Source organism: Rattus norvegicus, chromosome 20 (assembly GCF_021556685.1).
Source record: "Rattus norvegicus strain SHRSP/BbbUtx chromosome 20, alternate assembly SHRSP_T2T, whole genome shotgun sequence".
Taxonomy (NCBI): domain Eukaryota; kingdom Metazoa; phylum Chordata; class Mammalia; order Rodentia; family Muridae; genus Rattus; species Rattus norvegicus.
Genome location: NC_141553.1, coordinates 11,545,980 through 11,568,522, shown reverse-complemented (window position 1 = coordinate 11,568,522; position 22,543 = coordinate 11,545,980). Strand labels below are relative to the sequence as shown.

The following is a 22,543-nucleotide window of genomic DNA, read 5'->3' as shown; positions in this document are numbered from 1 at the left end:
TTAGTACCCATCCTACTAGGCTCAGGTTGGCTGCTGGGCTGTCTGAATGCTCCCAAGGTGTCTGTGTGCATATAAGGCACAGGTTCCCAGTCTATGTGAGCGCATAGCACACTGTTAAGTTTCAGGTGCAGAGGGGCACGGTTCCCACAACTGTGGGGCTTTCTCCATGGCTTCCCTTCTCTGATACTGTTCTGGGAAACCTGTATTCCGGAAGAATTTTTCTCCTTCTACTTTCCCTTACTGTATCACCCTCTGCAGACCTGTGCCACATTCCCCAGTGTTTGGGGACATTCCCCTGTCAGGTGCATCTATAGCCAGCAGGCTTCACAAATCTACCCACCCACCTGGGCTGGAGTTCCTGCCTACCCGCGTCCAGTGGAGCAACCTGAATGTCGAGGCACATGGTATATTCACAAAGCCAGACCCAGCATAGGCAAGACTCCACCCAGAGAACCAGGCACCACAGCTGCTAAGTCAACACTTGGAACTCAGAAGGAGTGACTCTTCTGTAAATAAACAGATCAACAAAGGCTTTCAGGACGCGGCTCAAAATACCCACGAGGAAGGAGGGAGGGTTCTTGAGGCTTCCGGCTGAAAACATAGCCTGTCTGGTATAAAAGCCGACAGCATAGCACATAAAACACACAGTCTCACACACAGTTACACACACACTCACACGCTCTTACCTCCCACCCAACCCTGCCATGGCCGCCTCCACCATGTCTGTCTGCTCTGATGCTTGCACCAACTCCTCCTGGCAGGTGGACGACTGCCCAGAGAGCTGCTGTGAGCCCTGCGGCTGTGCCCCTAGCTGCTGCCAGCCCAGCTGCTGTGTTCCTTGCTGTGCCCCCAGCTGCTGTGTCCCCAGCTGTTGCCAGTCCAGCTGCTGTGCCCCAACCCCTTGCCTCCTCTGCACCCCAGTGAGCTGTGTGTCCAGCCCCTGCTGCCAATCTTCCTGCTGCACACCCTCATGCTGCCAGCAGTCTAGCTGCCAGCCAGCTTGCTGCACCTGCTCCCCCTGCCAGCAGTCCTGCGGTGTGACCCTTTGCTGCAAGCCTGTCTGCTGTGTGCCAGTCTGCTGTGGTGCTTCCTCCTCATGCTGCCAGCAGTCTAGCTGTGAGCCCTCTTGCTGCACCTCTTCCTGCCAGCAGCCCTGCGGTGTAACCCTCTGCTGCAAGCCTGTGTGCTGCACACCCATCTGCTCTGGCTCCTCCTCCTGCTGCCAGCAGTCTAGCTGCCAGTCCTCCTGCTGCCAGCCCTCCTGCTGTGTGCCTGTCTGCTGCAGGCCTGTGTGCTGCACACCCATCTGCTCTGCCTCCTCCTCCTCCTGCTGCCAGCCCTCCTGCTGTGCTCCTGTGTGCTGCAAGCCTGTGTGCTGCAAGCCCTGCTCCAGCCTGTCCCTGCTGTGCCGCCCTGTGTGCAGACCTGCCTGCTGTGTGCCCACCTCCTCCTGCTGTGCCTCCTCCTGCCAGCCCAGCTGCTGTCGCCCAGCCTCCTGTGTGTCCCTGCTGTGCCGCCCTGCCTGCTCCAGACAGGCCTGCTCTGGACAGAAGTCCACCTGCTGATGGCCTGTTTCTGGTGCCAGCTGGCTCAGGTCCCTTCCTGGGTGCTTCTCAGCTTCTCCAGTCTGACCCTGATCTGGGATACATTCCCCCAGGATGGAGCCACCCGACTTGTCCCTTGTGACTTGGCCTCTCCTCCTGCTTCCCAGGAGGCCTGCTGATCCTCTGGGCCTCTGGCTCCCCTGTCCCTCTGCTCCCCCCAACATCAGCCTGTCAACAGTCCATGGTTTCAATAAACTCTTCTAACTACCTGGCTCTCCTGTCATGTTCTGGAACATGTGGTTCAAGCAAATGTTCATCTCCTTAGCAGTAATGTTTCTAGGAGGGAAGGACTCAGCTCAGCAATTGACAAGCAAGAGTAGTCCCCCTCCCCTGGTGTGTGAGTGCGTGTGTGTGTGTGTGTGTGTGTGTGTGTGTGTGTGTGTGTGTCTGTGTGTGTGTCTGTGTCTGTGTCTGTGTCTGTGTCTGTGTCTGTGTCCCTGGTTGTTTGAATGAAAGTTTTCTCAAGTAGGCTCATGTATTTGAAGACTTGGTCTCTGGTGGACCGTTCTGCTTGGGGGTTTGTGGAAGCCTTAAAGGGTTGCTCGAGTTTCTGAGTTATTGGGGACAGGTTTCTAGAGCTGAAACCTTTGGCCCTGGTTGGAGTTCAATCTCTCTGTTTCCTGCTCGTGGCTAGAGATGTGATCTCTGGCTTCCTGCTTCACTCACCGGTTGCTTTCATCTCCTACTTAAGCTAAAATAAACCCTTTCTTCCATAAGCTGTGGTGGGTATTCACAGCAACAAAAAAAGGAACTGATCCAAAATGAGACTGAGGGCCCTGGACAGGGGGAGCGCTTGACAACTCAAACCAGTGTGACCCTGCCTGCTGTGTGTGTTTAGGGAGGATTTGGGGGCCTCTCATCATCCCTCTCAGGCTCCTGATATCCTGGAAACCCCTGGGAGGGTTCTGATCTTTGTCACCCACCATCTTCCAAGCGTCACGCCATTTCCTGGAAGTCCGCAGGGAACAGACTCACCCCTCTTACCATTGTGAGAACTCCAGGTGCAGAAAGGTCCTCTCTGTTCCCAAAGGAGACTGAACAAGAGGGTACCACATTGTGACCAAGGTGCATCGAGCGGACTCTGGAGACCTCACAGGCCCCCTTTAGAACGGGTGCATAGAAGTGGCTTGCGGGCTCCCAGGAGCAGCGCAGCGCTAAAGAAAGAGTATGCGTGTACACACTTGCGGGCACACAATCAACTAGCTGACTATCCTCTCTGCTCTTCAGACCACCTATGTTAGGCTAAGAAGAGCTTGGTGAGAAGCATTAAATAAACCGCCCACAGTGGAAAGGAGACTGTTGCTTTTGAGAGCTCAGAACCTAGCAGGCCTGCTGCTTGCCTGACACAGCCTCGAATTGACTGCGTCTTTGTGAGCGTAGCTCAGCCAGCTTGGAGTTCAGTTCATTCACGGTCTTCCCAGCAAACCCCAGCTATGTTGTAAAGCCCTGAACTACTGGTCGCTTGCTCCACCCCCCCCCCCGCAACGCACCCCCCCCCCCGTCACTCCACCCCCCCCCACCCCGTCCTCCGGTCCCCCAGCCCCTAGCACCCTGTTGTTTGTGTCTCTGTGGATCTGAGCCTCTGGGGAACTGCGCAGAGTGGCTCAGCTCCAATCCTTCTGGCCTGATTTTACTCAGTGTGAGGTCCTCCAGACTCCTTCACAGACTCCGGAGCAGGTCAGAACCGATTTGAAAACATTCTGTTACGCGCATAGACTAGGCTTCTCGTACTGAGGGGCTAGGGAGTTGGTGTGAGGAGGTTCACCCAGAAGTGCTACTGGATAGGGCGCCATTAGCTCCGCCCACTCTCTGGTTAGCACCACCCTCCTCCTCTCAGCCCCACCCCTCTCCTGCTATCTCCACCTTCTCCCAGGCCCTACTCTTCTCTCCCCTTAGCTCCGCCCTCCTTCCTATCTGTCTCACCCCACTGGTGTTGCCCGTCCTCCTTGGTCCTTCCCTCCTCCCTTTCCTTCAGCTCCGTCCAACCTCTGGTCCTGCTCTCCACAGAAGAACGAATACCTGCTCTCCCTGCTGGCGGAGGAGAGGGACAGGGACGTGCTACTGCTCGGCCTGAGGTACTCACCCACACAGCTGCACTTCCTATTTCTCAGCGAGGACCTGGCTGGTGCCTGGCAGACCCGTGTGTCCTTCCGGAGCCCTGGCCTCATGGACAGCCGATGGCATACTCTGATCTTGGCTGTGTCTCAAGGATCCTTTTCCCTCACCATGGACTGTGGCCTCCCAGTGGACATGTAGGTACCAGGATGTGCATCCCAGTGGTTGACTACGTTGTGTGTCATTTGAGAAACCCATTCCAGTGACTGTTCTGCCACTGTGCAGTGGGGGTGGGCCCTGGATAAGTCTCCCCCTGCCCCTGCGTTGCCAAACCTTTTACCTGAGGCAAAGGCAGATCCGTGATAGGGCCTTTTGGGAGACAGGCCTCTATTATCAAGTCTGAGGCCATGAAGCAGCCACACGGCTCTGAAATAGAAGGGCCCAATCAGGGATCAGAAACCTCCTACTTGGAGCCACTATGGCCAAGGATGACCTGAGACCCTTGTTTTGAGAATATAGGCCAGCAATAAGGGTGTGGGTTGGGCTAATACCTAGCACAGAGTGGAGGTGGCCTACGGGTAAACGGCTTGCTTGCTGGTAACCCTAGCCAGGAGCTTAGCACACTGCAACAGATAGTTAGGGCAGGAGGAAGCAGGGCTACCAAGGAGAACAGTCATTCACGGCACACTGCTCCATATGCGGAGTGTCTGGCCACATGTCCCCTTTCTTGGTCTCCTTGCTTTCATGCCTTCCTCGATGTATTTAACCTTTATAGCAGTCACAACCGGTACTTTTCAGAGTCTCCTGGGTCTCCAGCAAGGTGCCTCCCTCCTACCCCATAGCCACCATCTTGCCCTGCTCCCGGGCAGTGTAAAAGAACACAGGGCTGGGGCCCCAATACAGAAGGACCTTGAGGTTCCCCAAGAAGTAGAGAAAAGGACCCATATGTATACCCTGATTATGTATGCCTGCAGGCGCTCCTGTCTTGGGGGTAATAGACCCCAGCTCATGTTCCTGGGGACTACAAACATGCCATTACATCCCAATGGGGTCTTAAGCCAAGTCAAGATGATGTTAGCTGGATGAGACGGATCCTGATGGGGAGGCAGAGACCACAGATGTGGGGGGAACCTGCAAGCATGATCAGATGCAATAGGAAGGGAGATGGAGGTAGAAGGGTGTAGAAAGGGAGGGTGGGAAGGAGACCCGGGGGCCACTAGAGCCCCAGGAGCTGAGGAGGCCTCCTCTGCCTGACAGAGGGTGCTGCTCTAATTGCTATGGAGCCTGTCGTCACAGCAGCCCAGGATGCTCACTTGTTTCCATGTGAGACCCATCCCCGACCTTCATAAGCAAATGAGGTTCTCTGGCACTGGTACTGTCCACTCATGTTTCAGAATGGCGGATGTTCCCTTCCCACCCACCCTATCAGTAAGAGGAGCCCGGTTCTTCATCGGCAGCCGGAAGAGAACCAAAGGCCGATTCACAGTGAGTGTAGAGGGGGTGCCAGCAGCAGCCCTGCCCCTGGGGTACGGGGACAGCCTGTTACATTGCCTCTGGCGATAGATCGCCATCTCCGCTAAGGAAGACCCAGGGGCACAAAGGTGCTAAGGTTCTTGGGTCCCTACTACCAGGGAAGTCTATCACCAACACTCTGACAAACTGATGTTTGAACCCAGTCTTTCTATCCATCCATCCACTCATCCACCCATCCATCCACTCATCCATCCACTCATCCACCCATCCATACACTCATCCATCCACCCATACATCCATTCACCTGCTCATCCACCCATCCATACACTCATCCATCCACTCATCCATCCACCCATCCATACACTCATCCATCCACTCATCCACCCATCCATACACTCATCCATCCACCCATACATCCATTCACCCGCTCATCCACCCATTCATCCACCCATCCATCCACTCATCCATCCACTCATCCATCCACTCATCCATCCACCCATCCATCCACCCACCCATCCACTCATCCATCCACCCACCCATCCACTCATCCATCCACTCATCCACCCATCCATACACTCATCCATCCACCCATACATCCATTCACCCGCTCATCCACCCATTCACTCACCTGTCCATCCATTCACCCACCCATCCATCCACTCATCCATCCACTCATCTACCCACTCACCCACCCATCCATCCACTCATCAATCCACTCACCCACCCATCCATCCACTCACCCATCCACTCATCCATTCATTCACCCATCCATCCACTCATCTATCCATTCACCCATCCATCCACTCATCTATCCATTCACCCATCCATCCACTCATCCATCCATTCACTCAGCCATCCATCCTCTCACCTACCCACTCACCCACCCATCCATCCACTCATACATCTACTCTCCCATACATCCACCTGTCTTTCCATCCATTCATTCACACATCTATGCCTGTGTTGTACTCACTGCTAGGGTGGCATACCTGGGATCTACACCATACCTGGGATCTACAGCTCTCTGTAGTGTCCATAGTAATCACTCTGTGGAAATTTACTCATGTTATGCTTGAATGGGCAAATGAAAACACAGATAGACGGGTAGATGCATGGGATGGATGGATGGATGGATGGATGGATGGATGGATGGATGGATGGATGGATGCTTGCATGGGTGAATGGATGGATAAGTGGATGGATGCATGCGTTGGTGGCTGGGTAGCTAGATGAGTGGGTGGGTAGGTGGATAGGTGGATGGATGGATGGATGGATGGATGGATGGATGGATGGGTGGGTGGATGGATGGATGGGTGGATGGATGGATGGGTGGATGGATGGATGGGTGGGTGGATGGATGGGTGGATGGATGGATGGATGGATGGACGGACGGGTGGATAGGTAGATGAACTGATAGATTTTGAATGAATGGGCATTGGCGACTGGGCAGATGGACAAGTGAGTAAGTGGATGGGTGTATGTATACATGGACAGATAGTTGAATGGATAAATTGATAGACAGACAGACAGATCAGTGGGTGGATCAATGGTGGATGAATGATGAAGGAAGAGATAAAAGAGTAGCTGGGTCAGGTGGAAAGAAATATGGCCCAGTCACTCTAGTTCCATGTGGACAGTCCCTCCCACTTAGTCCCTCACTAAGAGCGGTAAGCAGTTGTCCCGTTGTCTTCCCAATAAACCTACAGTCAGACCCCTCTCACTCTGCAGGTTAGCCAGCAAAGTCCCCAGCACTGGTGTCCCCACACACCGGTAGCACTTCACCTTCTTCCTCTACAGGGCGTGATAAGGCAGCTGGTGCTGCTGCCTGGCTCAGATGCCACCCCACAGCTGTGTCCCAGCAGGAACGCCAGGCTGGCTGAGCTGTCCATCCCCCAGGTGCTGAAGAGACTCACGGAGAAGCCTGATGACAAAGAGGTGCTAAAATATCCCTATGGTTAGTAGTCGGGGCTTGCTTCCCACCCTGGCAACACCTGAGTGCACAGGCTCCTATCTCGGCTTCTCCAGTGTGCACCTCTCAGTGGCAGAAGGGCACTTGTCCCAGTGGCCAGGATGATATTCAGGGCCATCCAGAACCTCCAACCTGTCCCTTGAAGGGCTCTTTTGGACAGCCTACAGGCAGACCAAGCACCTTTCTTGGCCCCCTGGGCAGCTGGAAGATATGGTTCACATCAAGAAGTCTCCCTCCTCTGAACCCTTGGCCAGCTATTGCACATGTCTCCCGGTCACTTGCTCCAGGTCATTCTAACCTCAGCCCAGCCGATGCCAAGACCTAACTCTGTTTCCTGCTAGCCCTTGCAGCCCATGGTATCTCCTGGACGCGCTCTCTCTGATCCATATCTTCTCTGTCCTAATGTTAAGTTGCAATGTTGAGCCATTTATAAAAATCACAGCCGCTGCCTTATAGACTCTGAGAAGCCCTCCCCGACTACACATATACCCCTGCTCTGTGGTGAGAGACAGCCAGGACCCCAAAACTTGTGGTTCCCACATCATAAATAAAGGAAGTCCCCCATCCGTGTGGGTTGGGCATTTAGGTTTCTACTGGGTTACATGGCTGCCAGATGCTGATGGAGCTGTCCCTATAAAGCCAGGATTCCTGACAGGAGACCAATGTTGGTACTAGAAGAAGTGAGATAAAAAACACTCAAGAATGTTGGCTTAGCGCCGACCGCTGAGAAGAGACAGGCCCCTAGGGCAGTGTGGTACTGTTGAGGGTTCGTGGGGGTGACAGCAGAAGAACAGGCTGAAGGTAGTGAGGCCAGCCAGACACATCATGACTGGGGACACCCACCCTATCTCCAATGACCTGTGCTGTCAGGGTTCCCTTCAGCCACATACAAAGATGAAGGACCACTGGACTTGGACAGCTGTTGCGGTAAAACTATTAGTGGTTTCTTTTAACCCACACTAATGCTGTCACCATAGTGCCACATGACGTCTGTTGGATATTTTTCATCTCAATCAACAAACTTCTCACCCACTAGGCTCCATCCCATATCACACTGCGGATGGCTTCTCTCTGAACCCAGCAATAATCTCTCTACCCATCTAGTTCCCAAGGCAGGTTGCCACCATGCCAGACGTACACATCCCAATTCTGCGGTGGCCCAGTGTCCTGCCATCACTCACTCTCTTGAACTCAATTAAATCGCCACATGAAAGAACACACAACACAATAACCTCTGACCCAATTGATAAGATATAATTGCCCACCTAGACACACAAAGCCCTGTACACATCCATCTCTTAAGACTATTCATTACAACCTGTAGATGTGCAGAGAGAAATCTTTTTTTTTTTTTTTTTTTTTGGTTCTTTTTTTTCGGAGCTGGGGACCGAACCCAGGGCCTTGCGCTTCCTAGGCAAGCGCTCTACCACTGAGCTAAATCCCCAACCCCGCAGAGAGAAATCTTAACATCCGCCTCCATGTTCTCTCTTGGCTGCACCTTCTCCTCCACTCTCCTCCTCCTCCTCTCCAAAACTTTTCTCCCACCCATCCTTCCTTCTCGTCCAATGACAGGCCTCGTTCTATCCTGTACCTGCCTTCACCTGCCTAATGACCTCATCCTACAGACATCTTGCATAGAATCCTTGTCTAAGGAGTCCTGATATGCCAGACACTCTCCCCTGATCTTCCCCACAGAAGCTGACATGAAAGTAACCTTGGGATCCCGGCCACCGTGCACCAAGGCAGAGGGTGCCCAGTTCTGGTTCGATGCCGCCCAAAAGGGGCTGTACCTGTGTGCCGGCAGCGAATGGGTCTCCGTGTTGGCAGGTGAGGCTGGACCCAGAATTCAAACCCCTCGGTATCCTAAGCACAGAGAGCATCTGGCTGCATGCCCTCTGAAGTCCCATTCATCCGTAAGGGCCACTTCAGAGAGCAGAAAGTCACCTCAGTAGCGGGTGGCCACCAGGACAACCCAGGCAAGCCAGGATGTTTTCCTTCCTAGAATGTCCAGCCCTAGAGATGGCCTTAGAACTCCAGGAGTGTCAATCCTGTGTGTTCAATCAAAAAACAGGCACACCTAGGTTGTGTCATGAGGGACACATGGCCAGGCTCTCTTAGCAACTCTTCCCTGGTAGCTAGCTAATGAAGAGGATACAGCACAGACACTCAGACCTCTCCTTTATCCTGTTTGTATCTGGGGGCTACACAGATCCCAAATCACCCCAGTGGACAGGAGCAGCCTCCCTTTAATGAACCTTTCCCACAAGGATAAAACGGGGCTCCCAGGAGAATCTTCATAAATCCCAGGGCTTTGGGCATAGGCCTAGGAACCAAGTCCTGGCAGGGCTCCTGATGTCACTCCCAAGAGAACCCCCAGCTCCCTTCCTATGCACACTGACTAGGTCCCCATCCTCCCATTCCAAGCCAAGACCAAGCTGGACTACGTAGAAGAACACCAGAGTCTGCACACCAACTCAGAGACACTGGGCATCGAGGTGTTCAATATCCCCGGTGTGGGGCTCTTTGCAGCCGCAGCCAATCGGAAGGCTAGATCAGCCATCTATAAGTGGTCAGATGGGAAATTCGTCTCCTACCAGAACATTGCCACGCACCAGGCACAGTCATGGCGACACTTCACCATTGGGAAAAAGGCAAGTCTGTACAGGTGACTTCCCTTCCTTGTTGATGAGCGCCTCTGAGGGGTTCGCAGGTTGGAACACCTGTGCACTCTGCAGTCCTAAGCAGCTCTTGGGCTTCCAAGCCCTCGCTAGGAGAGATGATGGCTCAAAGTCACAGGTTGTAGGCTATAGGAGTGTGCCTATGAGGAGTCTGCTCAACTCCCCACAGGGCAGAAGTAGCACTGACTTAAAAGTCTGTCTAGTCCTTCATAACTCACTACAATCAAAACTGTTCAGACTGGAGGTGGGGAAGTGGCTTGGTTGGTAGTATTTGCCCAGCATGCACAAATCCCTGAGTTCTCCAGCACCACATAAACTGGGTATGACGTTGTCTTAGTCAGGATTTGTATTCCTGCACGAAACATCATAACCACTGTCTTGGGTAGGGTTTTATTGCTGTGAACAGACACCATGACCAATGCAAGTTTTATAAAGGACAACATTTGATTGGGGTTGGCTTACAGGTTCAGAGGTTCAGTCCATTATCATCAAGGTGGGAGCATGGCAGCATCCAGGCAGGCATGGTGCAGGAGGAGCTGAGAGTTCTACATCTTCATCCAAAGGAAGCCAGGAACAGACTGAGCATCCCCAGGCAGCCAGATGGAGGCTTTCCAAGCCCACCCCCACCGTGACACAGTCCCTCCAACAAGGCCACGCCTTCTAATAGTGCTGCTTCCTGGGCCAAGCACATGCAAACCGTCACAACCACGAAGCAAGTTGGGGAGGAAAGGGTTTATTCAGCTTACACTTTCCTGTTGCTGTTCATCACCAAAGGAAGTCAGGACAGGAACTCACACAGGGCAGGAAGCAGGAGCTGATGCAGAGGCCATGGAGGGATGTTTCTTACTGGCTTGCTTCCCCTGGCTTGCTCAGCTTGCTGTCTTATAGAACCCAGGACCACCAGCCCAGGGATGGCACCACCCACAAGGGGCTGGGCCCTCCTCTCTTGATCACTAATTGAGAAAATGCCTTATAGCTGGGTCTCATGGAGGCATTTCCTCAACGGAGGCCCCTCTCTCTGTGATAACTCCAGCTTGTGTCAAGTTGCCGCACAAAACCAGCCAGGACAGATGTATAATTACCTTATAATCCATCAGGGAATGGAGGCAGGAGGATCAGACATTCAAAATCATACCCAGTTTGAGAGTTTGAGGCCAGCCTGGGCTACGTTAGACCATTGCAATGCAGGGCACATCTCAGAGTCAGTATCTTATCTACCACACTGGCTACCCAGGATGTGAAAATGGATGTTAGTACCAGCTCTCTGGAGGTCAAGGCCTGAGGGGTTGGCCTTGGGTAGTAGTCCCTTCCACCTGGGCTGAAGCGAGCAGAGGACCTGGACAGGGAGAAGGGCATTCACACCAGGAGAGGGCGTTCACACCAGGAGAGGGCGTTCACACCATGGCAGGAGAAGGGAATGTTTCTTTCCAAACTCCCATAGCCTGCATGGCAGGATGTTATCCTGAGGATAGCATTGTGTGGCTGTCTCAAAGGCTCTAGCTCAGCAGAGGGCCCACCCCAGACACTAGGGATGAACCAGGTAAAACCTGCTGCCACCCAATAGGGATACAATATGTCCAGTGGTAGTGATACTAGTAGGTTCTTCCTAATGAAAGTTTTTCTTTTTGTGTGTGATGGGAAAAAAATAGTAAGTTTGCAGTCAAGAAATACCAGGAAACAGAAACAAGGGAAGACATTTTGTCCCTAAACAAATGCGTGCTTTCTTTCTTTTGCACATGGGGCAATGCACACGATATCATGGGAGCCTAAAGCCATGCTTTCTGTCCCTGGGAGAGCCATACAACCATGCAACATCCAGCCCTGAGCATGTCTAAGCACCAGGACACTCGTATTCACTCAGCCTGCCCTGTACCCTTCCCTGTAGACGTGGGGAAGGTGCTGATGTTCAAACTCCTGCAGATTGAGCTCCTGGTCTGGTGCCAACATAAGATAACGCTTCTCTTTCAGATCTTCCTGGCCGTGGCTAACTTTGGGCCAAATGAAAGGGGTCAGGAGTTCTCAGTCATCTACAAATGGAGCCCCAGAAAGCTGAAGTTCACCCTTTACCAGAGGATCGCCACCCACAGTGCCCGTGACTGGGAGGCCTTTGAGGTGGACGGAGAGCACTTCCTGGTGGTGGCCAACCACCGAGAAGGTAAGGCAAGTGTGGCCTTTAACCTGGAAGGAAACCATCGCATGGTTTGTGAGCAGGTGAATTTTTCATCCTCTTAAAAAAAAAAAAAAAATATATATATATATATATATATATATATATATATATTAAATTGGAGCTGGGAAATGGCTCTGTTAGTAAAGTGCTGTCTCTCAAGCATTAGAACCTGAGTTTGACACCTAGCACCTACAGAAAATAGCTAAGCATGATTCATGCCTTTGTAATCCCAGCACTAGGGTAGAGGATCCCAGGAAGTCACTGCATCCACTGTAGCTTGATTGGTGACCCCCCAGGCCATTGAAAGATCTTACCTCAAAAAGACAAGCTGAGGAATAACACTGGAGATTGACCTGTAGCCTCTACATGGACATGTCACATGTACATATGCACCACACACACACATGTGCGCACACACACACACACACACACACACACACACACACACAAACACTAAGTCATGCTTGACCCGTTTCCCGCAGCTTAGCCCTGAAATACGTGGTCAGAGATAGGCCACATAAACTCTATGATAGCTGTGTATCACCTAGGTTAGGAAAACAGCGAAGCTACAAGGTTCCTACCCACCAGAGAAGCCACTGAGCTCCGGGCGTGGACTGTATCCATCAACTTGCCTCTTAATTGTGAGGAGTCAAGTTGACACAGCTAGCCGGTGACATACTGACCATAAACTAGGGCAGTAGAAGCAGCATTAACGTCAATGGGTGTGTGGCCATGGAGGAAGCCAGATAGGAGGCTGCTGTTGCTGCTTTCCTGAGAGCTCAGCATTCTGGCCTGGACTCCATAATGTCAGAGCAGGTGGCACAGCCTGGGCTGGCTGGGGAACCTGGTGTGAGTCAGGCCCTTGTCACTTTGGTGGCCAACTCTTCCCAAACCAAGGATGGACGTTTCAGGGGCCAACTGTATGGTTGCTCTGAACCATCTCTCTGGAGACTTCCCAGCCCAGTATCCACCCAAGTATGCAGTGCACCAGGCAGCCTGGGAGGTGAAGCCTCAGCCATTGTACTCAGGGGAGCCCAAGACCCCAACAGCAGGGTACCCCGAAGGGTGAGTGCTCCTGCAGAGCAGGCACTGGAAAGGAGGACCATAAGGGAGGACCTTCGAGGAAGGGCCATGGAAGAGCAGCCCCAGGGGTCTCCTCTAGGAGACACCACGAAGAGGGGATTATAGGGGAGGACCTCCAGGGAGCACCACAAGAGAGGGTCTCCAGGGAACACCATAGGAGATGCATCCCAGGAGCATGAGGAGGGAGGACCTCTCCAAAGGGCACCATGGGGGAGGGCTCCATAGAGCATCACGAGAAACACCTGGGGAGCACTATTCACGGAAGACTTCCAGGGAGCACCGTGGGGGAGAAGTTCCAGACAAAGAGAGGGTGATATGAGCAAGTCTGGCCTATTAGGGCAGGGAGGGGCCAAGGCAGGAGGAGGTGAGGCTGGAGGTGTGTAGGGCTCAGATGGGGAAAGGTCCAGATGGCCTGTAGGTTTTTTCTTTTGCCCCCGAAGGCTCAGAGGCTGGGGGAAGAGGCTGACCGAGGGGTGCAGTAATGGAGGGACTTGGGGATACAGGGAATGTGCATAGCAGCTGTCTGTGCCCTGGCCAAGCTGGGAACCCCAGGGAACAGCGCCCCTCCCCCCAGCACTGACCTTGGTTCCAGGGGACAACCACAACATCGACAGCGTGGTCTACAGGTGGAACCCCAGCAGTCAGCTCTTTGAAGCCAACCAATCTATTGCCACGTCCGGTGCCTACGACTGGGAGTTCTTCACCGTGGGGCCTTACTCCTTCCTGGTGGTGGCCAACACCTTCAATGGCACCTCCACCCAGGTGCATTCCCACCTGTACATCTGGCTTGTTGGTGCCTTCCAGCTCTTCCAGTCATTCCTGGTAAGGAGTCCAAGTTCTCTAGTGCACGGTGCCAGGGACCCACCCCATGTGCAGTGTGTGCCTGCTGGATGGGATGGCCAAGGGGCAAGTCTCTTTGAAAGCCAGCATAGTGTGGCCATGGCACTAGTGCCCAAGTGCCTGTCCTTTCTGAATGCTACAGGCCAGGTGTCTTCCTAAGTTGTCTGAGTCCTCCAGGTGTCTTTCCAGCTGGTCCAAGCCCTCCAGGTGTTTTTCCAGGTGGTCTGAGCCCTCCAGGTGTCTTCCCAGATGGTCTGAGCCCTCACTGCTTCTATGGCCACCTGTGCTTTTGAGGGTGGTTGAGTCTGGGCTACTAAGAAAGGAACCCTGGGTGCTCACAACAGGCTTCCCCATTTGCCACAACTCCCCTGTTCTGATCAGTCGGTGTCTGTGGCTCTCCAATCTACAGGGTATAACAAGGCAACTTGCACTGACCAGGGGCAGAGGGGATCTGGTGGGGGCATAGCGTCCCCTTTTGACTTGGAAGCCCCTTGGCTGGTCCACTACCCCTGCAGGCAAGTCCTCTGAGTATTTAGTTTTGTGGCACAACACAGTTTTATGATTGACAGTCTGTCCATAAGAGCCGGCTGCACTGAACAGCAATAGCTTTGCCAAGACCAGCGGAGCTCCCAGCAGTGACCTTAGTGGAGGGCACAGGTACAGCCAGAGGGCAACAGCCACTCTGCATTTAGCACAGGGTCAAAGCAGAACCCTGCGTGCTGCAGAGGAGGGCTGCCCCAAGAGTGACTCTGCTGAAGGAGGTGGGAGGGGCACGCACAGCTAGAACAGAGCAGCCCAGAGCAGAGTACAGAGGCAGATACAGCTGGAAGCCGCCAGCCACCAGGAATCACCAGAGTGTGCCTGCAAGCTGTGGGGACACACCCACCTCTTCAGGGCAGGCCTTTCTGGAAGGGTCTGAGGTGCAGGGACTCCAACCTGACAAGCTATGTCCGTAGGGCAGGCACTTCCAGGGCACCATGGGTAAGTGCACAGCAGTTCAAAGGGAGACGTCAGGAATCTTACAGCCTAGGGCCAGGTGAACAGAGACTGGCTGCCACAGGTGCAAGTGGGGGACAGTGGAGTGGTGCAGAAAGAGACTCCTTAAAGGTGCATTCTTTAGCCATACCCTCCAGTGTTTCAAGCCTCAAGTTAGAAATGCCAGAGACTTCCGTTATTATGGGGCCCTGTAGTCCATTTCTTACGATTTGTAAACAAAGGAAGTTTACTCGCTGGTCCGGAGGCTGGAAGCTCAAGGGCATGGCCCTTGGAAAGAACAAAGTGCTGCTTCTACACGGGGCAGAGAGTGGAGGGATGAGTGGAGCGGAAGAGACAAAGCAGGAGAGCTACCACACCACGGCATACCAGCATGCTCTCGTGACCTCAAAAAAAAAAAAAAAAAAAAAAAAAAAAGGACACTCGCTTTGCCCACGACCCAGACAGGCCTGGCAGACCTCAACTTCCCAAATAGGGTCCCAAACCTCTATGTGAGTTTGTGGGGACATGCAAATTCAGGCCCCAACAGTCTAGAGACAATGGCTTCCTACTAAGGTCAGGAGTGGCTTAGCGAGGGATGCTGACAGACACCCAGGAAGCTGCATGACACATGCTGCTAGTGGGAGCTCTGAGTAGACACCAGAAGAAGGTACACGGGCTGAGCCTGAGGTTTCCTGAGTCAAGAAGGCAGGTGTTACGCAGGAGAGAAAACCTTGACTCCAGGACTGGTGAAGGGGCGGGGCCAGAGACACTGTCCAATCAGCTATTGGAGCAGAGATGGGATGGGACATGCAGCTTAGCCTTGTGGGTAGCAAGAACAGCAAGGCCCACAACGATGCGGGACACAGAAGGGAAAAACCATGCCCCATCTTCTGCCCAGGCCTCAGAAAGGGCAGGAGACAACCTGCACACACAAACATGCTTGAACATCTGTGTTTCACATACATGCATGCTGACACAGGCTCATGTGAACATTTAGACCCCTTGTGCCTGTACTGTTGTTTCTATACATTTTCCTTCTCATGAACCCCTCCCTTCCTCCCTTCCTCCCTCCCTTTCTTCCTCTTTCCTTCTCTCCCTCTCTCCCTCCCTTCCTCCCTCCCTCCCTCCCTCCCTCCCTCCCTCCCTCCCTTGTTCTCTCCCTCCCTCCCAGGAGCTTACAGCCATCAATACTGTCATTTTATACCAAGGATCCTAAAGAGCAAAGGGGAGACTGTCCCCATCACCAGGTGCTCATGCCGGGCATCAGAGCTCCAACCAGTGACAGTGTCCCCTTTTGCCCCAGATCACAAAGTGGTGACAGCAAAGCCAGGGCTAGCATCCCATCCACCTGCCTGGAGGGTTCTAGAGCAGGCTTTGCTGTTTAAGTGTCCTCTGAGGGCCAGACCAGGCTATGTTTCAGCAATAGAGAGCGTGTGTAGCACACACAGGCCCTGGGTTCAATCCTCAGCTCTGAAAAACAAGAAAACAAAACTGTTAGCATTCTGTCCCCACAGCTCCTAGACAGCTCCATTCCCACAGTTACGTGGACCTTTTGCTTCTCTTCTGTTTATGACTTGGGTCTGGTGAATTAGTGTACGTGTGCACATGCATGCCGTGTGTGTGTGTGTGTGTGCGTGTGTGTGTGTGCATGTGTGTGTGTGTGTGCATGCGTGTGTGTGTGTGTGTGTGTGTGTGTGTGTGTGTTGTATATACATTTGGACCTGAATGTGTCTATATGTAGAGGCCAGAGGTTGACGTTGGGTATCTTCATCAATTGTTACTGTTAGCATTCTGTCTAAGCTCCAGCCTCACAGTTACCTGGCAACAGCCAGGTGTGCCTGACGCTATAAAAGGGGCTGCTTGCCCCCTCCTCTCTCTCTTGGTCTCTTATCCTCTTCCCCTTTGTCCCTTCTCTCCCTATTCCCCTCCTCCCTTCTCTCCACTCATGGCTGGCCTCTACTTCTCTCTCCCTCTCCCTCTCCCTCTCCCTCTCCCTCTCCCTCTCCCTCTCCCTCTCCCTCTCCCTCTCCCTCTCTCTCTCCCTCATCCTCTCCCTCACCCTCTCCCTCTCCCTCTCCCTCTCCCTCTCCCTCTCTCTCTCTGCCCCTACTGCCTTCTTAACTCCCCTCCCCGTGCCCTGAATAAACTTTATTCTATACTATACCATCACGTGACTAGTTCCTCAGGGGAAAGGGATGCCTCAGCATGGATACGCAGAGGCATCCCCTTTCCTCAGACCTCCATAGAACATATCCCCCCTCCTTATCTTTTTATAAGCACATGATATGGTACCGTGACTCCACCACCAAGTAAAAAGCACACAGACCAGTCACGCAGCCTCAGAACTAGCTTTGGACACCACCCAGGTGGGAATTTTCTTCTGAGGTTACTGAAGACTTTGGTCTTGAACTTTGGCCAATGCTCTGAGGTTTGGGAGCTGTTGGTAAGGTTCGTGAGACCAGGGCGAGGTCATCAGCAGCTACCCGGTCAGCAGGAGCGGATAATGACCTCATCAGAGATGATGTCAGTATAACAGTGTAATCCTGACAGTCAGAATCATTGCTCTCAGATACATGTGCAGGAGTGTGTTTGTGCATAAACACATGCTCTGGCATGGCCACCCTTGAGCCCTGGCCACAAGGATGCCTCCCTGCCTTGGTTTCCTGTTCTGTGAAGTGGGTATGGTCAGAGAGCATCCCTCTCAGGCCAGGACGGCCCTCAGATGCTATTGCTCTGGACCTATGTAAAGGCTAAAACAGAGCTGTTTTTCAGAGCTGAAGATTGAACTCAGGGCCTGTGTATGCTACACACACTCTCTATTGCTGAAACATAGTCCAGTCTGGCCCTCAGAACACACTTAGATAGCAAGTCACCGAGACAGAAACTAGCCCTGACCTTTGCTGGCTGGGAAGGCACCAGATCTGTGGGAGAGACCTCTGTGGTCAGGCAAGAGCACATAGGGGGTCATCAGAGCTGTCCAGGTAGTGTGCTGTGCTCCAGGACCTCAGGAGTGCATCTCCCAGCCTGCTTGACCTGAGTGCCCACTGTGAGGGGTCAGTACCCCCAGGGCCTCTGATTGACTGTCCTCCCAGGATGCTGGGGAAAGCCCAGGCTAAGCATCCTTCATCCCTCCTCTCCTGGCACTCCTGGACCACAGAAACATCCTCATCCTCCCCCTCCCCCATCAAAGCCAGGTCAGTGTCTGCTCACCCTAATGGGAGTTGTGGGAGGCCAGGTGTTCCTGGCAGCAGCTCCTGACAGTGCTGTTATCCTGCCAAGGTACTCTGGTGGCATACGCCCAATGCCTGGACAGCAGGCAGCTCTCTGGGGGAATTCCTCTGAGAGAGAGATGTGGGGGTTGGGGGGAGAAGGCAGCCTTCTAACCCAGGGGGTATCTGGCTACTTGTGCAGTGCCTGGTATAGCCTACAGCTGCCCTTTCACCTCTGAATGGGAGGGGCTTGCAGTGGGGCCAGTGAGAACTTCCGGTGGGTGGTGATGGGGTTGGTTCTGGCAGCTTGGCCCCGGAATCCTTGCAGTCAGTGACTAGACAGCTGTGAGCCAGCCACCTGACCAGCTAAGGGTTCAGAGACTGAGTCAGCTGGGTCCCTGCAGGTCTCTACTAGTCCCTAGGGAACACCACCAAGGAACCGTGGACAAAGTGAATCTTAGATTTAAAAAAATGAATAATGTTTTTATAGGATTATATCCCAACTCTTGTGTGGGGATAATAGAATATCACTTCTCAGATACTGGCCAGTAGAATACGCACATTTTCTAAGTCAGCACCCTGGCCCTGGCCCACTGGGCTCAAAAAGGATAAGACCTTGAACTGCCTCTGAGCCCCGCCTGCCTGGGCACACAGCAGACTTTGTATTTCTCCTAGGGACACAGCAGGTTTTCCAAGAGGTGAATGAAGCCCCTGTCCCAGCACCGGCCCAGTGGGGTGAGCCTTGCATACCCCGTGAGGACTACCAATATACATTAGCTTTTGTCCTTTCTGTGCCCTAAAGCTGTCTCTATCTGCCCAAGCCCCTCCTGTCTTCCCATCCACTGACCCCTTCCCCTACACTTCAGCCACACTTCTGTACTCCCTAAAGCCCCTAAGTAAGGCTCCACGCCCAGCTCTGGGCTCCTGAGTGGCAGGAAAGATACTTAGCGCTCACTGAGACTGGTCTGGCCCCAGCATGAAATTAACACCTCTTACACAGTCCCAGGAGAGCGTGCTCTTAGGTCTCCAGCTACCCCGAGGTGGCACAGAGTAGCCATTACCGGGGCTTCCTATGCAAAGCCCTTCAGGCTCCATTAGTGCAGGTGAGCAGACAGCAAACAGCTCAGAGCTGAAAGGAAGGAAGCCCTGGTGTTCCGAGGGAGATGTATACTGTGTGGGCCTGTATGTGCGTTCCCACAGGCACCTGTCTGTACACACGTGTGCACGTGTTCAGACACATGCTTGCAGGCCAGTGTGCATCCGATACGTGATGGTATACAGGTGTACACACGTGTTTATACATGTGTGCAAGACATTGTGTATATGTGTCATGCACGGGTGTGGACATGTTCCTGTGTATGTGCACAGATTCCTGTGCATAGACATGTGCACGTGTGCTGCTGGTATGAGAGTGCCCCAGTGTGTCTGAGTGTGTGCGCCTACATCAAGTACGCAACAGGCATGTGGTTAACAATGGTTATTTTCACAGCATTTACTTCTATATGGTGACAGTCATGACACTGCCTGTGTCATGCCCTGCTTGGGTGGGGGTCCGGCAGTCTGAAGGTCCTGCAGGTTAACTGGGGTGGCCCCTGAATTGGTCCCAGCAGATGCGTGCGCACAGCTCTGTAAGGAGAAGGTAGGCTGATCTAGAAAGTCTTCGCCCTGCCCCCGGACTTTGTGGCCCATGACTCCTGGACCTCTTGTCCTCTAGAGTCTCATTCCTCAGATGAATCTCATTTTGGGGCTCTCAGGCTTTCCTGGATCAATCTCCCAGCAGCCTCCTCTCTGGATCCCCGGCTATTTCTTGCCCACTACCTGCGCGGCTGAGCTCAGCCATTGGCGCCCTCTGTCGGCCATGGAGAGAATGCTGTTATGTTCTGCCAGACCATGGACAGCCAGGGAACAGGGGCTCTTGGGTAGTGCTACACAGAGAAACTCAGACTTGGAGAAAAAAAAAAAGATCAACAAAAGTTAGGTGTGTAGTAAGCTTGTAATCTTAAGTTCTAGAGAGACAGAAATGAGTGATTCCCGGGGCTCCACCATAGCTTAATCGAAGAACCCTGGGTCCCACAAAGAGGACCTCTTTAAAAAAAAAAAAAAAAAAACGTAAATGGTTACTGGCTAATAATACTTGAGGTTGACCTCTGACCTCCACATACATGTGCACACGTATGTATGTACACTGCACATAGGAACACACAGTGGAAGTTCCAGAGCCATTTCCCACACTGGCTGTGCAAGATGCCTTTCAAGCAGGAGGCTCCTTGGCATCAGTTGAAGCCAGGGCATGCAACTGACTGGTCTGGGGCACAATTTACAGCATGGCTCACTCTGTCCCCAGCTAGGACAACCAGGGTCAGCCCCAGGAGAGCCTGCCTTGTTCAGAGAAACAACCTGCTGGACAGCTAAGGGTTTCTACTGGGTGTGTGGCTTGAATATCCCTGTCCTGGGTTCAGGTCCCCATTGCTCAATGAGAATCCCAACAGATGCTGACCTGAGACATAGGGGGATCACGTAACCAACATTCCAGTCAGCTGGACCCAAATGCAGGCTTCACCCCTGTCCCCATAGGGTTTGTGTCGCTGGCTAGTACGCATGGTGATGCCGTAAGCAGTTGCATGTGCCCTTTTCTCCCTCTGAGGAGAGTTGAGCTTCTAACAATTAGCTGTTGGTCCCATTGGCCTCTGGAAGTTAGGTTCTAGTCTTTGACTTTAGTTCCAGGTCCCAGTTCTGCACCCTCCACTTTCCTCACTCCTGAGCAGCCTTTCTGTGGAAGCCCCGAGACCGTACAATGGCGGCCTTGCCCCTCTGATGGACTGTGGCTCCTGATCCTAGCTCCTCCTCTTGCACAGGCTCCCCGTCCTGATCTGCCATATCCAGAGCTCACCCATCACCTCCACAAGGCAGCTCCTCTCTTTGTATAGGTCAGGGCGGACGATACAGACTGAAGAACCAAGTTGCTAAGACTTCAGAGCCCTTGGCTCTGGCTTGAGGTTCCTGAACACTGGTAGAGCACTGTCCTCAAACTTAGACCCCCATATGGGTTAGCACATTGCCCCCCATGTCCTGGCCCCTACTCTGCTGTCTTCCTAGGCAGTCACATACCTATTAGGGCTTTTCTGGTGACATTTCCTCTCCTGGACCAGGATTGTGAACATCTCCAGCCTACTCCTTCCATGTAGGCCCCTCATACAAATGGGTCTGTACAGCTTCAGGTCCGTGGTAAGGACTCCATTTCCCCGACTACCTCACACCTCCTGGGGCTGAGTGACCTCTGGAGCAAGCAGGCAGAGGAACTCTGTTTTGGACTCTGGGTAAAAGGATGGCAGCCAGGTGGCCTCAGTGGTGATGACGTTGGTGGCATCCTCACCGGGCCTCCCCCACCGCTCTTCATTTACTCCAGACGTTCGGTGCTGCGGACTGGGAGGTCTTCCACATTGGCGAGAGGATCTTCCTCGCCGTGGCAAACAGTCACAGCTACGACGTGCAGATGCAGGCACAAAATGACACCTACATCCTCAGTTCCGTCATCTACGAGCTGAACGTCACCGCTCAGACCTTTGTCAAGTTCCAGGACATCCCCACCTGCAGGTACCAACCAGGTGGTTGTAAGGGCAGAGCGAGTCCCTGGGTGGGCAGTACAGGAAAGACCTGCTGGCAGGGGGACATCCCCAACTTCCTCCCAGGACAGGTGGCCAGAGCAGGTAGACAGAATAATGAGGACCATCCCCCACAGCTGGCCCTGTATCCGTGTATCTGCTTTCTTCTCACAAGAAAAGCCTAGCACCTCCACAAGGAGAAAGGGTTTGTCTCTCATGACATAGGGGTGAGCATTAGCGAGGTCCAGGAGCTCAGGCACGTGTCCCCTCCCACCATCCCCTGCAAGATCCTGACCCACCTGCTCTGCAGGGCCACCACTGAGCTGTCCCCACCCACATGGCTGTCTCCCTACAGCCAAGTAGATGGATGTACAGGGCTGAGTTTCAGGCTAGACCCAGTGTGGTTTACCAATCTAGAGTGTAGCAGGAGCTCCCACGGGGTTCTTCATTCCCCAAGAGCTACTAGAGACATTCACTGCCCCTCCTGAGTGCCAGGCACTCCTCGGCCTGGGAGAGAGAACGCAGAGGGAATTTATAGAGTCTTCAAAGAAAGCGCTCTAAGGTCAACAACAGTCAAGTCAAAAGGTAGAGTTGATACCTGCATCACAGGATACTCAGGTACTGTGTGTTCATGAGGACACACGGCGATAAAGGTGCAAGGGGGATCGTGGCAAGGCAGCACAGACGGGTGGCCTCCAAAACAGCCTTCCCGGCTGCGGTCCAGGAAGTTAAGAAAGGGATGAGGGACCTTCAACTTCGGCCTAATCTTTTTATTTCTATTTATTTATTTACTTATTTTTATAAATTGATTTATTTATTGTGTGTATGTGAGTACACCGTAGGTGTCTCCAGACACCAGAAGAGGGCATCAGATCCCATTGCAGA

The 22,543-nt window shown here is 53.1% G+C and overlaps 2 protein-coding genes across 4 annotated transcripts in view; both read left to right on the top strand.

Annotated features, from left to right (window-relative positions):
- Positions 1-22,543, top strand: part of Tspear (thrombospondin-type laminin G domain and EAR repeats) — a 172,923-nt gene that overhangs the window by 143,757 nt on the left and 6,623 nt on the right. For 2 of the 3 annotated variants that reach the window (NM_001432038.1, NM_001432037.1), the window contains exons 3-10: positions 3,612-3,856; positions 5,054-5,144; positions 6,930-7,086; positions 8,797-8,928; positions 9,526-9,752; positions 11,748-11,934; positions 13,625-13,854; positions 21,463-21,650. In NM_001432038.1, the coding sequence (NP_001418967.1) occupies positions 3,612-3,856; positions 5,054-5,144; positions 6,930-7,086; positions 8,797-8,928; positions 9,526-9,752; positions 11,748-11,934; positions 13,625-13,854; positions 21,463-21,650 (1,457 nt within the window). Of the gene's footprint in view, positions 1-3,546; positions 3,857-5,053; positions 5,145-6,929; positions 7,087-8,796; positions 8,929-9,503; positions 9,753-11,747; positions 11,935-13,624; positions 13,855-21,462; positions 21,651-22,543 lie in introns of those variants that run through there. The other variant, XM_087597896.1, reaches the window with a different exon arrangement.
- Krtap10-8l1 (keratin associated protein 10-8 like 1) lies at positions 705-1,565 on the top strand. Its single transcript, NM_001402140.1, has one exon. It carries the CDS (start codon positions 705-707, stop codon positions 1,563-1,565), a length of 861 nt encoding a protein of 286 aa, NP_001389069.1.